Source organism: Perissodus microlepis, chromosome 1, assembly GCF_051167445.1.
Source record: "Perissodus microlepis isolate ML-2025 ecotype Zambia chromosome 1, ASM5116744v1, whole genome shotgun sequence".
NCBI lineage: Eukaryota > Metazoa > Chordata > Actinopteri > Cichliformes > Cichlidae > Perissodus > Perissodus microlepis.
In genome coordinates, this window is record NC_140461.1 from 1881304 (window position 1) to 1898406 (window position 17103).

General features: G+C 37.5%; 1 protein-coding gene across 2 annotated transcripts in view; it reads left to right on the forward strand.

The window, feature by feature from the left end:
* Positions 1–14861: 14861 nt before the first annotated feature.
* Positions 14862–17103, forward strand: part of efl1 (elongation factor like GTPase 1) — a 75414-nt gene continuing 73172 nt past the window's right edge. Inside the window, exons 1-4 of one of the 2 annotated variants that reach the window (XM_084926123.1) lie at positions 14862–15302; positions 15768–15835; positions 15917–16001; positions 16401–16534. In XM_084926123.1, coding sequence (XP_084782249.1) covers positions 15212–15302; positions 15768–15835; positions 15917–16001; positions 16401–16534 — 378 coding nt within the window. In that variant the 5' untranslated portion in view covers positions 14862–15211. The remainder of the gene's footprint in view (positions 15303–15767; positions 15836–15916; positions 16002–16400; positions 16535–17103) is intronic. The other variant, XM_084926131.1, reaches the window with a different exon arrangement.

Sequence of the window (17103 nt, forward strand, 5' to 3'; positions counted from 1 at the left end):
GCGATGAGAGTTTGTCACTGACTCAGACACGGGTCCACATCGAGGTCCACATCGAGTGATATTCAGGTGTTTCAGGGCGAGTGCACATGGTGTCAGAGGCTCACAACCCTCTGTGTGTGAGATAGAAACTCCTAATTCCTGATCATGTTTTGGGAGTAAAAGACGTTTTTGTTGGAAACAAAGAGAGACCCGCTCCTGTCTGAAAGTTTGGTGAATGTGAAGCTTTTTTTTTTAAAAAAAAATCCCAGCTCTTCTTCTTCACTTTTAAATTTTATTGCCCCCCCTGCCCCCCTATGATATCTACAACGGCGCCTGCAGAGGTGAGTCTAGATGGTTTACACTGGTTATGACGTTTTTAGCCGTTATCATCATTAAAACCATTATCAGCTGGGTCATGACACATTCTGGGTGATACGGTGAGTTAGTGCAAGAAGTGTGTTAAAAAAACAGATTGTCCCAAATCAGATTATATATTAACTGGTATCTACACACCACTAACATACGAGATAACTCACAGGAAGTGCCTCCAGCCGCTGATCATTGATATGTTTTATGTCCGTGTTTATAATAATAGCCTGTAGTCAGCAGTATAAAAGAAGCAGTTATGTAATAAATGAAAAGTGATTTTAGAAATATCCCTGTGACTCTGCATTATTCTACCTATTCTGTGTTTTACATCATAATCAGTTCTTTATAAGAACTTTTGGAAAAGTCTTATTTAAAAATGGGAATTTCTCAGATTTCTGGTGGCGGGGGTCGGGGCAAACAGGGTTTTTTTTTTTCATTTCAGGTGAATTTCCATTTAGTGTCAGAATTAATTCTAAATGAATAAATAAATACATTTTTAAATAATTAAATGAGTAAATAAAAGTTAGAAATAAAATAATTTATTAAATGTTTTAAATGAAATGAATAGGCATTTAATTAATTATTGAAAGATTTAATTAATTAATTAATTCCAATTCTAATTGATAAACGAAACATTTATTATCTAATGGCGTATTCAATCAATTCATTTTGTCACTCCTGGCCCTCCATAATCCTCTTCCGTGACGTTTACATCCGTTTAAATGCTGACTTGTGCTGTATCCCAATTCAGGGTCTGCAGCCAAGGGCCGCGTACTCAAAGACCGCTAAGGCCGGAAGTTTGAGGCTTGTGAAATGGGCGGTCTAGCCTCCGTCGTGCTGCCCAGGTTGCCTAGCAACCATGATAGCTGGAAACGTGTGGTTGACAGAAATGAAGGAGAACATGTTTTGTTCATTTGTTTCTACATGAGCTTTGTGTGATTTAATAAGTATCTGAGGCTGAGACCACAGGACTGTAAAACATGATTGTTGGGCTTCATTTCTGTACTGAACAGTCATTTAAGATTAGTTAGTAAATAACAATTAGCTGATGTTGTTCATGAGACTAAAGTCAGTGTAAATATGATATGGCCAATATTATAGTTATTATATTAATCATTATGAGTTATTACAGCAGTGAGTTTGAACTCTCAAATCAAATCACTTCTATTGTCACATCACATGTGCAGGTACACTACTACTGCACCTGTGAGTGAACTCTGTGTCAAATACTGAGCTTCAGTAAAGATTCAAGTTGCAGCTATTTATATGTCCTATCACCTTAAATCTTCACTCAAAGACACTCAAGTATCTTTGACAGTGTATCTATAGATGTATTATATATAAGAGACAAATGCTGTTCCGTCAGTATGTTGGCATTACTAAATTTGGCTCAATGCTTACATATATGTGTAAAAAGCAAATGTACGAGCTGTGAAAACTGTGTCTGATAGAATGAAGAGTAGACTGATATATGAAATATTCCTTTATTGGGGGAGAAAATCAGACCATGTCATAACTGCTGTAAGTCATACAGAATAGATATCAGAGCCTTAAACAGGCTGACTTCTGCTAAATGGGTCAAACTGGGCAGAAAGTCTACAAACACATAACATCCTTATGGAATATGATGTAACACTATAGATCAACTTAGCTCAGAATATATAAAGCATATAAACAATTACAGCAACATGATGCAACAAACACAGCAGCTACTGATCCAAAATACTCAAAGCTTCGTAGAACTGAAACAAACATTTATTTTTAGCTCCATTCTGCTGCTGATACATACTTTAGGTTTCTGAACATTAAACTTGTTGCTGCCTTTCATAGTGTGTAACTTGAAGGCCCTGAGTACTTTCTCCCACACTGAAAACACTGGATGATCACATTATTTGAACATTACCTAATAAGACTGATTCAGGACAGACAGTGATGTTAAACTTTCCTAGCAGTCCTTCACAAACAGGGAACAGTCTGTCTATTCTCTCCATCTGTCAGCTGCTGCTGGCTCTTCCTCCTCCTCTTCCTCACACACTGCTGAGTTTGTCCTGGTGGATCATCAGGGGTGCAAAGCCTCACAGATGATGTGCAGCAGTGGCTCCCTCAGTCTGTCCTCACTCTGGACACTTGCAGTCGTCACACATGGAAATCAAATGTGTGATAAGCTGCAGGATTCAAACACAAGTGTAACTTATAAACACATGTTCATACTTTTATTCCACAATCAGAGAGAAAGAAACAGAGAGAGAGTGCAGGACAGACAGACAGGTGACAGTCTCAGGTGTACACACTGCTACACAACAGCACCAGAGGAGGAGGATTTAGTGTTTGTGTTATTACGAGTGTAAACAAGAAGAGTTCCCAGATGGTCCAGTGGACACATGTGTGACTGCTGTGATTAAAGCATCTTTCTTTCAGCTTAACGAGTGAACCGTCAGCTCGTTCAAACACACGTTAAAGTCCGTTTGGCTCGACACCACCGAGCAGAGGCAGCAATATAACATAGCTAACATTAACAGTGCAGTGAATCCTGCTTGTGCTGTGATATTCAGGACTGCAAACCGAGCAGCATCACTGACTTTCAGCTTGTTGTGTTTGTGGATATATGACTGACTTTAATTATCCATAAAATCATCACATTCTCTGTAAGATTAAGGTCGACTATTGTATTATTATATTTTAAAGGCTTTAAAAGCAAGTAAAAGCTGAACGTACAAACATCGTTATTGTCACATAACTTTGCTGACATGTGGCCAACAGTAATGTTTTAATGTTCCTCATTAAACATTTGCACATAAATAAGTGACATAATATTCAGTACTTACTTTTCAGTTTTTTTTTTACTTTTCACAGTTTACTCTTCGGCCGCTCCGCTTCTGCCGTCTGCGGCAAAATTATCCACACCGACTGCCGCGCTATGCATTCTGGGATATGTTGGGCCACGAAGTCTACACCGCCTGTCGCTACTTGATCCGTACCGGTAGGGGGGCGTGCCAAGATGGCGGTGTGAGTAGACGCTCTCTACCGAGTTCTGCACAGAAAGTTCGTGAACAACGGTAAAACCTCAACTTTATGCTGCTAACACTAACAACTCACTAAACAAGAGAAGATACAGCAACCATAGGGCAAGAAGCAGCAGAATGCCGAATCAGAAAGGAGCGAAAAGGGGACTGGAAAGTTCCAAGTCTAAAATAGCGCCTGAGAATGCTAACGAGGAGAGTGCTACGTCCAGCAACGTGCTAATGGATAGCGTCCATAACTACGCAGCTACTACGGTGGCACTCACGTTAGCCGAAGAAGAAATGGATGAGTTCCCACCTCTCCCTGTTACACCTCTCCAATCGCCAGCTCCGAAGAAGGTGATGTAAGAACGCAGCAACTCTGACCCAGTTGATGTAAATGAGATAATTTCTCGTCTGTCGGCACTAATAAACACCAGGTCTGATAACATTGAGAGCATGGTGAGAGAGAACTCGAACATGGTGAAAGAGAATACGCTCCAGATTGAGGGTCTCAAAAAGACGATTGATTTTGTGTGCGCGGAAATGAAAGATATGAAGGGGAAAGTTTGCGACTTGGAAAAAAAAGTAACTAAAGAGGAAGGTCGAGTGGACAACTGCCAACAGAGAATATCTGAGTTGGAAAGATATTCCAGGAGGTGGAATCTCAGACTGCATGGAGTCAAGGAGGCTGAGAAAGAAGACGTAAGGGGAAAGGTGACTGTGATATGCCAGTCTGTTCTGCCAGAACAAAATCGTAGGCTGCCTGACGTCATCGACACCGTACACCGACTCGGAGCCAAGCGACAAGGTAGCACCAGACCCAGAGGCATCATCGTGCAGTTCACCTCCCGAATCTACAGAGATGCTGTATGGAAAGCGGATCAGAAGTTTTCCCTCCTTCATAGAGACGCTTATTCAGTCTCCGAAATGACATTTCTGTAAGCTTGTTTACATGGTGAACTTGATATTTTCACCCTCAGGTTAAAGTTTTATTTTGTGTTGAAGAGTGTGTTTATCTACAAAAAGCTATATTTAAACCATAGTAGATAGTTAAATACTGTATTTTTGTAAGCTTAGTCACTCAGGGTTTTTACTGTTCTACTACCTAAATTGTGCGGCACCCGGTCCCCTTATCCTATAGATCTATTCTTAGCTGTAGAAGTTTAGAACTTACTTTTTCTCTTTCTTTTTTCTAATAACTTTGTCTTTTTCATTTGTTTCTCTTAATACCAGGGGTTTAAGACAACATGTAAACGCAAAGCTTTGTTTTTATTTGCCAAACAATTTAAAACAGATTTTTGCTTTTTCCAAGAGAGTCATTCCACACCTGCTGATACAAATTTTTGGAAATCACAATGGGGTAATGAAGTCTGGTTGTCCCATGGCTCTGAGCGTTCTGCTGGAGTTGCCACGCTTAAAAATTCTTTTTCTGGAGATGTGTTACACTCTGACTGTGACACCTTAGGACACTACCTCTGCTCAATAATCAGACACAATAACAGTACTTTCATTGCAGTAAATATATATGGTTACAATAATAAAACTGAAAATGATAAATTACTTGACTCCTTAGAAGAAAAAATTAATTTCTGGCTCTCCAAATACCCAAATTCAGTCCTCTTAATTGGTGGAGACTTTAACATTGCTTTAGACAATATGGTTGATAGGTGGCCTCCAGGGCAGCAGTCTTCATACAGTGCAAACTTAAAAATTTTATGGGAAAATTTAATCTTGTGGATATTTGGAGAGAAAAATTTCCAGATGATAGACTCTTTACTTGGAGCAATAAGACAGGATCCAGGCAATCACGTATTGACTTTTGGCTTGTTTCTGACTGTATTGATAAAGATAATATTACCGTTAATATACTTGCCACCCCCCTCACTGATCATAGAGCAATTTACATCAACGTCCAAATGTTTACACTGGATAATATACCTCATAAATTCTCTTATTGGAAGTTAAATAATTCTTTACTAAAAGATAAAATGGTTAACATGCAGATTAATAAATGAATTGTTTATTATTGGAACAAAGCTAACAGAGAGAAGTCCTTTTGTACCAATTGGGAACTTTTTAAATTTGAAGCATGCAAATTCTTGAGAAGATACGGGAGTCAAATTGCTAAATTAAGGAAAGCTGAAGAACAAGAAGTAATAAGCAGAATTGCCTCTTATTACCAGAAGTCCCCAGAAGAAATCTCAGAGGAAGATAAATTGAGTTTACTAGAACTTCAAAATAAACTGGACGGTTTATATCGACGCAAGGCTGAGGGTGCTTTCATAAGATCCAGGAAGAGGTGGCTGGAGGAGGGCGAACAAAATTCTGCTTACTTTTTCAGACTTGAAAAATACAGATCAAAAACAAACTCTATTCATCAACTAAATATTAATGGCATTGTCTCTGACAATCCTGGAGAAATTTCACATTTCTGTGCCGAATTCTATACTAAACTATACAACTCAAAATTTAATGAGGCTGTCTCAACAGGATTTTTCAATAATATTAAAAACCTAAAAACTATTGTTGTGGAAGATAGAAGTTATTGTGACAGCCCTCTGACTGTGGAGGACGTTTGTAATTCCATTTCTGCACTTAAGGCCAATAAATCTCCCGGCACAGATGGTTTGACTGCAGAGTTTTATAAATCATTTTCTAATCTCCTGGCTCCGTTTTTACTGCAGGTTTTTACAGAAAGTATAGAGAATAACACCCTCCCTCCTTCTCTTACTCAAGGTCTCATAACACTTATTCCAAAACCAAACAAAGACTTACTCTTTATTGATAATTGGAGACCCATCTCCCTGCTCAATAATGACTATAAGGTTATGGCTTTAATACTTGCTAACAGAATTAAAGAGGTCTTGGAAACAATTATTGATGAGACACAATCAGGCTTTGTGAGAAACAGACACATTTCTAATAACATTAGACTGGTTTTGGATTTACTTGATTACTCTGATCTGGTACCTGACAATAGCTTCATTCTCTTCCTGGATTTTTATAAGGCTTTTGATACAATTGAACATCAATTTATTTTCCACTGTTTGGAAAAATTTGGCTTTGGCAAGTTTTTCTGTAAAGCTGTCAAAACCTTATACACAAATGGCAATAGTTCTATTAAAATGATTAACGGCTCCACCCCGAGATTTGACCTGAAACGTGGTATTCGCCAAGGATGTCCTATTTCACCATATTTATTTTTACTTTGTACACAAATTCTTGCAACTAATATTTCAAACAGTGTTGTACAAGGAATCACCATAGCTGATAAGGAGCTCGTCATCAGCCAGTTAGCCGATGACACCACACTCTTCTTGAAGAATGCAAACCAAATCCCACCAGCTCTTACTGTGATTAGTGATTTCTCTGAGGCCTCTGGTTTATGCCTAAATCTAAAAAAGTGTGAGTTACTAGCAATTAAAGACTGCCCTGCAAATACTATCTGTAATATCTCTGTTAAACAAGAAGTCACATACTTGGGACTGTTAATATCCAAAGACCAAAAATCAAGATGCTCTTCAAACTTCACTCCAATTATACAGAAAACCCTAAAAAAGTTCAACCAGTGGCTGCAAAGGGACTTGTCTTTGAAAGGTAGAGTGTTAATTACTAAAGCTGAAGGGATCTCCCGATTAACATATGCTGCTCTCTCCTTACATCTGGATAAGAAAATTAGTAAAGATATTGACCGTATGCTCTTTAATTTTATATGGAAAAACCGTACGCATTATATTAGAAAAACTGTTGTGATGAATAAGTACGAATCAGGTGGGCTTAACGTCCTAGACTTTTCTACTTTAAATAACACTTTCAAAATTAATTGGGCTAAACATTTTCTTAAAAACCCTACCTCTATCTGGAACTTTATACTATATTATATTTTCTCTCGTTTTGGTGGCTTTAATTTTATTTTAAATTGTAATTACAATGTTGAGAAACTCCCTGTAAAGCTTTCATCCTTCCATAAGCAGGTCCTCTTAGCGTGGACCCTCATTTATAAACACAACTTCTCACCTCACAAATACCTTATCTGGAACAACAGAGATATTTTATATAAAAATAAATCACTTTTCCTGGAAACTTGGATCCAAAATGGGATCCTATTGGTGGCTCAGCTGGTTAGTAAAGAGGGACAACTACTTACTTACGACGACTTTATTGCACTATATAATTTTCCAATCAGTGTTCAGGAATTCTCAATGGTGCTTGGTGCCATACCCTCAGGGACTTTAATGTTATATAAAAACACTGACAGCTCAATATCTACCTCAGTCACTCTCCCTGATCCAGCTGAGTCACCAATAGGAAAAATCTGCTTTTCACAGGAACTTGGTAACAGCAATAAGAGAATACGTAGTTTATTCCAAGAAGATATCGTCTCTCTCTCCCATATATAATATCTTATTGGAACCGCTTTGTTCCAGATATCAAGTGGAAGACAGTCTGGATGGTCCCCCATAAATATTTGATTGTAAATAAGGTGAAAGAAGTCTCATTTAAAATTCTACATAAATGTTATCCAGCCAGTCACTACATGGTAAAATTTAAAAGGGACATAAATACTAATTGTACTTTCTGTGGGGATCATCCAGAAACTGTGACACATCTTTTTTGGTACTGTTCTTTAACACAGAGATTCTGGAAGGAATTTAGCAGGTTTGTTATTGTCCATATTTTAAGGGAGTTTTCTTTACGATGGGAAAATGTTTTATTCTGTTTCTTTAAGTTCCCCAAGAAGTATGATAAATGTTTTTTCATGATAAATTTGTTAATACTTTTAGCTAAATTTTTTATCCATAAATGTAAGTTTACTAACAAAACACCATATTTCTGTCATTATTTTAAGGATGTGGAAATGTACATACAATCAATATCAGACTCCACCAACAAAAAGGCTCTCAAAACAATATATGTATGTAAATTTTTGCGTGTATTCTTATAATTGTTACCTTTTTCTTTTACCCTTGGCTTTTTGTGTTCATGTTCTGTTGTTTTGTATACTTCATCTGTTCGTATGTTGTATACTCATTGTTTGTTAAATAAAGTTTAAAAAAAAAAAAAACCCTGATCCGTACCGGAAACCCGATCAGTACCCCGCATGCGCAAATCTTACGTCACTTCCTCTCTTTGCCAACATTGCGACATTCAATATATTTGAATGACACGGTTAGCGCCCAGTTAGCTCTTAGCATTTCTCAACAGCTCTGCCTCCTTTTCGACTACCGGGACATTTAAACAATGGATAATCCGTATCCGCAACAAATTTTGCTTTTCTCCTCAACAGAGAGCGCCCCCCGATTGAACAACAGCGCCGTAAAATAAGAAGAATGGTGCCTAATGACAAAGTTAATAATACAGACTTTGTAATATGTCATGTGAAGATTCAGCAGCCAGATGAAGTGTTTACTGGCAATTGACAGTGATACCGGACATCATCATCACTATTCCAATCAATCCTCTCCACACAGACAAGCATAAACACACTCGATTATCACTAAATCAAATTTAACACACGTTTGTAATGACGCTAATTCAGTTTACAATAGGGTTCATTCGCTCAGTCAGCAGGTGGCAGTATCCTCGTACACTGGGGAGTAAACTGCCATTAAACGAACGGAAGAAGAAGAAAACCCCTGCACATGCGCGGTACGGATCGGGTCGACCCGATTTGTACGGTCCGACTTTGCACATGCGCAGTAAGGATCGGGGAGTCCTGATCTGTCACTATCTTTTTATTTTTTTGTTTTTGTCTACATTATATTAAATGTTCCATTATCGGAAACATTTTAAGAGATACTTGTTATTCTTAACATCTTAACAGATACTCTGACCTGTAACTATCGTAAAATGCTTTGACCGGAAGTAGACACCTTTCGCGCATGCGGGGTACAGATCGGGTTTCCGTTACGGATCGGGTAGTGACACCGCCACAGCCTTTTTTTTTCTTTTCTTTTTTTTTTCTTTTTTTTAAAAATTTATTTCTTTTTTTAATTAGTAATATTAACATACAAACAAAATGCACCATATATTACAGATTCAGAGAATAAACATTCCTTACATATTAGCAACTTTCATACACAGTGAAAAGAAAATATAAAGATGGGGTCACATAATTTAACAGATTATTAACTCACTAAATCAAAATCTTCCATAAAGGAAACAAAAAAAGCAGCCTTTTTCTTTTTAACTAAAGTCAAAGATTTAATTAACAGGTTTAAGTCGTTTTTCCAGTAAGCTAGTGTTGGTTTAGTCTTAAAAAAACGACATTTATGTATAAATTGCTTGCACAAGATTAATAACACATTAACACCATAATTAGCTTTCTTTTCTTTCAAAAACACTCCAAACATTATCATATTTAAGGTAAATGGGGTAATTTGAATCCCACTGGAATAAAGCCAGGTATGAAAATCCAACCAAAATATTTGTATAAAATTGCACAAAAAGAATAGATGGTCCAAATCCTCCTCTTCTGTTTCACAAAATACACAATTACCCGTTTCTATTTTGAATCTATCACTAAGGAGTCTATTTGTCGGGTAAATTTTATTCAAGATTTTAAATTGGACTTCTTTCCCTTTAGGAGGGATAGGGAAGGTGATATAATCAGTTCTTATTTTTTCAATTTCTTCCCTTTGGAAATCTTTTAATATGTAATTGCGTCTAAGTAAATTTGGAGAATAAAGACTCCTTAATGAAGATCTAAGAAACTTATTATTGCATTTAACATCACAAAATCGAATACCATCTATATATAATTGCCTTAACTTGGGGGAGATGTCAGAATATATTATATCATTTACAACTATGTTTTTAAGTGACAATGGAATGGATTTTATAACCCGATTAAATTTACTTTTAGAACATTGGATATTAAACTTTTGGCAAAAATCTTGATGTCCTAGAACATGTCCTTCCTCATCTACAAAATGAGCAATTGCCCAAACACCTTTTGATAACCAATCTTGAATAAAAACAGATTTTCTGTTCATCAGTATATATCTATTGTTCCAAACTGGGCTATTATGTGGAGTGAAATTATGTTTAAATAACATTTTCCAATAAAGAAGGACCAGTTTATGGAATTCAGAGAGTTTAACAGGTAGCTTAGTAATTTCAAAGTCACACTTTAGGAGAAAGTCGATACCCCCCAGTGTGTTAAAGACCTTACTTGGTATAAAAAACCCAAATGGAGTGTGGATTATTTAGGAAGGATTTTAACCATTTAAGTTTCAAAACACCATTCATTATATCAAAATCAATTGCGTTTCCACCGCCTTCAATCTATGGTTTAACCAAATCATCTTTAGATATATAATGGCACTTATTCCTCCAAATAAAATTAAAATTCAAGCTATTCCGCCACAGCCTTAAAATTCAGGGAAATGAAGGACGCATTTGAGGGCCGCATTTCGAACAGCCTTCGGCGTGCCACTGTGACGTAATCGGCCTTAAAATGCAGCCTTTAAGGATGTTTGAGAGGCGGCGCGTCTTTTTTTCTTTTTTCTCACGTGGTGAGTGATATTCTGTCTATAGTTCATGTTGAATGTTAACATTTGTTTTGGTTCTTTAAATGTTAGGGGTTTAAGAGAATCTGTTAAAAGAAAAGCCTTATTTTTGTACTGCAAAGGTAAAAAATCAAACTGTATTTTTCTACAAGAGACTCATTCATCTGATAGTGATGTATCTTTTTGGTCAAACCAATGGGGCAGCAAAATCCTGTTTAGCCATGGCTCAACGAGGTCGGGGGGTGTAGCGATTTTATTCAATAACTTTCCTGGGGATCTTGTACTACAACGGACTGACTTGAATGGTCATTGGTTGATTGCTGTAATGAGAGTTGAAAGTTTGTTTTTCATTTTAGTCAACGTTTATGGATATAATAATGAAAGTCAGAATAAAATTATGTTAGAAGATATAACTTCAAATATTTTTGAACTTAAAGGTCGATACCCTACAGAATACATTTTAATGGGTGGTGATTGGAATATGACTCCTGATGAATGGACTGATAGATGGCCCTCAAGGACAGGTAGACCACAAAAAATAACCTAATTATAGATTTTTTGATAAATAACAACTTGACAGATATTTGGAGAGTAAGAAATCCAGGAATTAAGAGGTTTTCCTGGTTTAAACCAAATGGAGCTTGTAAATCTAGAATAGACTATTGGCTAGGAAGTGACATCATTCTTAGCCACACTGTAAAAGTTATGATGTCAAATGCACCTCTTTCTGATCGTTGCTTTATTGAACTGTGCTTAGAATCGGAAATTAGACAATCACATAAAATAACTTATTGGAAGTTCAATGCCAAACTTTTACAAAATGAAGACTACTGCAACATAGTCAAAAAAATTATAAAAGATATTATGGCTGATCATCTAATTGTAGGATATATCAGTAAATGGGAATTCATTAAATTCAAAATTAGAGAATTTAGTATTCAATTCAGTAAAAACATAAGTCAAAAGCAAAGAGAATATGAATGTAAATTATTCCAAGAAATTACTTATTGCTGTAGTAAAGATGATCTAAATACCCAAGAAAGGAGTAAACTTATGGAGTTGCAAACTAAATTAGAGCAGCTCTACCTAAATAAAGCAGAAGGAGCTTTTGTGCGTTCACGGGCCAAGTGGATTGAGGAGGGGGAAAGAAATTCCTCATATTTTTTTAATTTAGAAAAGAGCAGACAGAAAAGAAATTTTATATCTTCTCTGTTAATTGATGGCATTGAATGTGACGACCCTAACATTTTGAAGAATGAAACTTATACATTCTATTCCAATTTATACTCCTCACAGTTCTCCCAAGCAGATTGTGATGTCTTTTTTGATCAAATAGATAATCTGATCCCTAAAATTGATGAATCATTTAAGGAATTTTGTGAATCTGACTTCAGAATTGAAGAGGTAGATGCATCTGTTAAGAAAATGGAACTTAATAAATCCCCTGGTCCAGATGGGCTTACAGTTAATTTCTTCCAATTTTTTTGGGAAGACTTATGGGAAATTTTATTCAAAGCTATACTGGCCAGTATTGAAAAGGGAGAATTGATGTCTAGCATGAAACAAGGATTAATTACATTAATTCCTAAACCAAACAAAGATAAACGACAATTGGATAACTTAAGGCCCATAACTTTATTAAATACAGATTATAAAATTTTCTCTAGCTCAGTTGCAACAAGGCTCAAACAAGGGGTTTCAAGTATAATTAGTGAGACACAATCAGGGTTTTTGAAAGACAGGAACATTCATAGTAATATCAGATTGGTTTTAGACTTACTGGACTACAATGATCTAATTAGTGATGACAGTTTTATTCTTTTCTTGGACTTTTATAAAGCTTTCGATTCAGTAGAACATCCTTTTATTTTAGAAACACTAACTCGATTTGGATTTGGGGATAAATTTAGGAAGATAATAGATATACTGTATAATGATATAAATAGCTCTGTGTCATTAGGCTATGGTACTGGTAAAAGATTTAGCGTCAAAAGAGGAATTAGGCAAGGGTGTGGAAGCTCTCCGTTGTTGTTCATAATGGTTGTGGAGATGCTCGCAATTCTAATTAAAAACAGCAGCGTTGCCGGAATTGAGATTATGGATAATTTTTTAATAATTAGTCAACTTGCGGATGACACTACTCTTTTCTTAAAAAAATGAACATCAGATTCCCCTGGTAAAACAAATAATCACTACATTCTCAAAAGCTTCAGGCTTAAAGTTAAATTTAAATAAATGTGAACTATTGGCATTAAAGGAGTGTAATTCACAATTACTGTACGATATAAAAGGTGAAGAAGGAGGTAAAATATTTGGGCATCACAATTTCAAAAGATCACAAAGTCTTAGAAAAAGTAAATATTTTAGATAATGTTGACAAATGTAAGACAATCTTAAATAAGTGGTTACAAAGAGACATCACAATTTTTGGAAGAGTATTATTAACCAAAATGGATAGTTTATCTAGATTTATATATCCAGCTTACTCTTTATCAATATCGAATAAAGTTATTAAAACAATTAATAGCTTGAATTTTAATTTTATTTGGAGGAATAAGTGCCATTATATATCTAAAGATGATTTGGTTAAACCATAGATTGAAGGCGGTGGAAACGCAATTGATTTTGATATAATGAATGGTGTTTTGAAACTTAAATGGTTAAAATCCTTCCTAAATAATCCACACTCCATTTGGGTTTTTTATACCAAGTAAGGTCTTTAACACACTGGGGGGTATCGACTTTCTCCTAAAGTGTGACTTTGAAATTACTAAGCTACCTGTTAAACTCTCTGAATTCCATAAACTGGTCCTTCTTTATTGGAAAATGTTATTTAAACATAATTTCACTCCACATAATAGCCCAGTTTGGAACAATAGATATATACTGATGAACAGAAAATCTGTTTTTATTCAAGATTGGTTATCAAAAGGTGTTTGGGCAATTGCTCATTTTGTAGATGAGGAAGGACATGTTCTAGGACATCAAGATTTTTGCCAAAAGTTTAATATCCAATGTTCTAAAAGTAAATTTAATCGGGTTATAAAATCCATTCCATTGTCACTTAAAAACATAGTTGTAAATGATATAATATATTCTGACATCTCCCCCAAGTTAAGGCAATTATATATAGATGGTATTCGATTTTGTGATGTTAAATGCAATAATAAGTTTCTTAGATCTTCATTAAGGAGTCTTTATTCTCCAAATTTACTTAGACGCAATTACATATTAAAAGATTTCCAAAGGGAAGAAATTGAAAAAATAAGAACTGATTATATCACCTTCCCTATCCCTCCTAAAGGGAAAGAAGTCCAATTTAAAATCTTGAATAAAATTTACCCGACAAATAGACTCCTTAGTGATAGATTCAAAATAGAAACGGGTAATTGTGTATTTTGTGAAACAGAAGAGGAGGATTTGGACCATCTATTCTTTTTGTGCAATTTTATACAAATATTTTGGTTGGATTTTCATACCTGGCTTTATTCCAGTGGGATTCAAATGACCCCATTTACCTTAAATATGATAATGTTTGGAGTGTTTTTGAAAGAAAAGAAAGCTAATTATGGTGTTAATGTGTTATTAATCTTGTGCAAGCATTTTATACATAAATGTCGCTTTTTTGAAACTAAACCAACACTAGCTTACTGGAAAAACGACTTAAACCTGTTGATTAAATCTTTGACCTTAGTTAAAAAGAAAAAGGCTGCTTTTTTTGTTTCCTTTATGGAAGATTTTGATTTAGTGAGTTAATAATCTGTTAAATTATGTGACCCCATCTTTATATTTTCTTTTCACTGTGTATGAAAGTTGCTAATATGTAAGAAATGTCTATTCTCTGAATCTGTAATATATGGTGCATTTTGTTTGTATGTTAATATTACTAATTAAAAAAAAAAAAAAGAGAGGCGGCGCGTGAACTCAGCGGCTCCAGGACGAAGCTCGTTTTTCCCAAATGCTCCTGAACGCAGCTAGGACGTATTCCAATGGGCGTGGTTAAAGTGCAGCATCAACTTCCGGGAAAACAACGTGAGTCGGGTGTCCCACACATGTTTGTAAGATGCGAGCTTTTCCCGGCTCGGTTTGTGCGTTTGGCTTGATTTAGACTCCCGGGACGTCGCGTCGCTCCTTTAGAGCGGAAGTGTGCTCTTCCTCCTCTTCCTCTTTTGAGGAGTTTGTGGTGGTTAGCCGCAGAGTTAGCGGCTCCTCCGCTGCCGGCTCTCATTCTCGTCACTCCGTGTTTCAGGGACTTATCAGGTCCAACCGGTGACCGTTGGTCCGTCCGTGCTTTGGCGCTGTGGCTAACATCATTAGCAGGTGAAGGTGGGCTTGTTGTCGGTGTTCACGATGGGACACACCAGCCTGGAGAAGATCATCTCCCTGCAGAGAAACCCAGCCAACATCAGGAACCTGTGCATCCTGGCTCACGTTGATCACGGTGGGTCGAAGTTATTTATCATTTATCTCAGTTCTCACGTGAGTCACTGTGGGAGGATAAACAAGCACAACGAGCCAAACTCGATCGAAGATTTAACTGAATTGCTGTTCGGCGGGACTGCCGAGCAGGTAGAGTATGAAGAAGGGGAGCTCTTTAATCGTTAGTGCCCAAGTTAATATTCGGCACACTTCATTTACTTACAGCCAGCTGCTGAGTGACAGCAACACACACACACACACACTGTGGGATGCAGGATTTGGCGTGATGTATAAAGTGACTGACATCGGCAGCATCACTGTGTTCTCATATATCTAATTACAGCTATACTACTCAAGACTTTGAAGCTTTATTAACACTCACATTTTACAGATGTTCTGTATTCATTTATTTAAAAGTGTTAAACACTGATTCTGTTCCTGAGGGTTTCTGCGAGGATGTCTTTTTTAAGTTTCTGCCTGTTTCCAGGTAAAACTACTCTGGCGGACTGCTTAGTGGCGAGTAATGGCATCATATCCAGTCGACTGGCGGGGAAGGTTAGTGACTGTTGGCTGCAGAGTTTCTTTGGCAGGTCGGAGCAGGTTTCTCACTCTTTCTTCTTTGCTGTATCTTCATAGCTGAGGTATCTGGACAGCCGGGAGGATGAACAGATCCGAGGAATCACCATGAAGTCCAGCGCCATCTCCCTGCACTACTCACACGGTAACGCTCCTTTGTTCGGCGGTGTTCACTTCACCTCGGGACTAACCCCGTGCTATTCGTCCGACTGGCTCATGTATCTGCATCCAGTGCATGTTCTCCCCGTGTGTGCGTGGGTTCTCTCCCACAGTCCAAACACATGCAGTTAGTGGCGGTGGGTTAACTGGTGATTCTAAACTGCCCACAGGTGTGAATGTGAGTGGTTGTCTGCGTCTCCGTGTTCTCCTCTGTGATGGTGGCGACCTGCTCAGGCTGTGCCCCGCCTCTCGCCCTATAACAGCTGTGATAGGCTCCAGAATTTAACTGTAAAAACGCCCCCGTGTGGTCGTCCTTCACCTGTGCTGGATGCTGATGTGTTGTTTGATGCTAACTGCCGTTCTGTGTTTGTGTGCCTCGTCTCAGAAGATCAGGAGTACTTGCTGAATCTGATCGACTCTCCGGGTCACGTCGACTTCTCCTCAGAAGTTTCCACCGCCGTCCGGCTGTGCGACGGAGCTGTTGTAGTTGTCGATGCGGTGGAGGGAGTGTGTCCGCAGGTAAATCTGCTACCTTGCTGTTCCAGAGATGCGCTTTAAGGACGAGAAATGTCATTTACTGTGGATTCAGTCATTGGCAGTTTAAGGAGCTCGGAAAGAAAAGCGTCTGGACTTCAAGTTTCTTGAAGATGTTCCACCTCTCATCTGAGAAGCTTCTTTAAGACGTCCTCTTAGGGATTTCTAATCCGTGACCCTCTTGGGACACATCCCCTTTAGGGCTTAAAAGTCTGGGACTCTCCGCCACCAGAGCGAGTTTTAGATTCTTGAGTGGAGATTTGTGATTGGCTGAGGGGAACCTCAGCCTCCTGAGATGCTCACAGAGCCACTCAGGTCATCATCATAATGAAATAGAATAAGTGCCCATAAATACACGTTAGTGTGTAATCACATCTTCCAACAAGATGATGCATTTTCATCAGCAGAACCGTGATCGCAGCGGGAGCCAGTTTTGGTGAAGCCGCCATGTTGAGTACAGGGACAGATGGACGTCAACGTTCTGCCCAATCATGTTTTACGCATGTGGCTGGAGACAGTCATCATACGGCTTATAAGTTACTTTAAATTTAAAC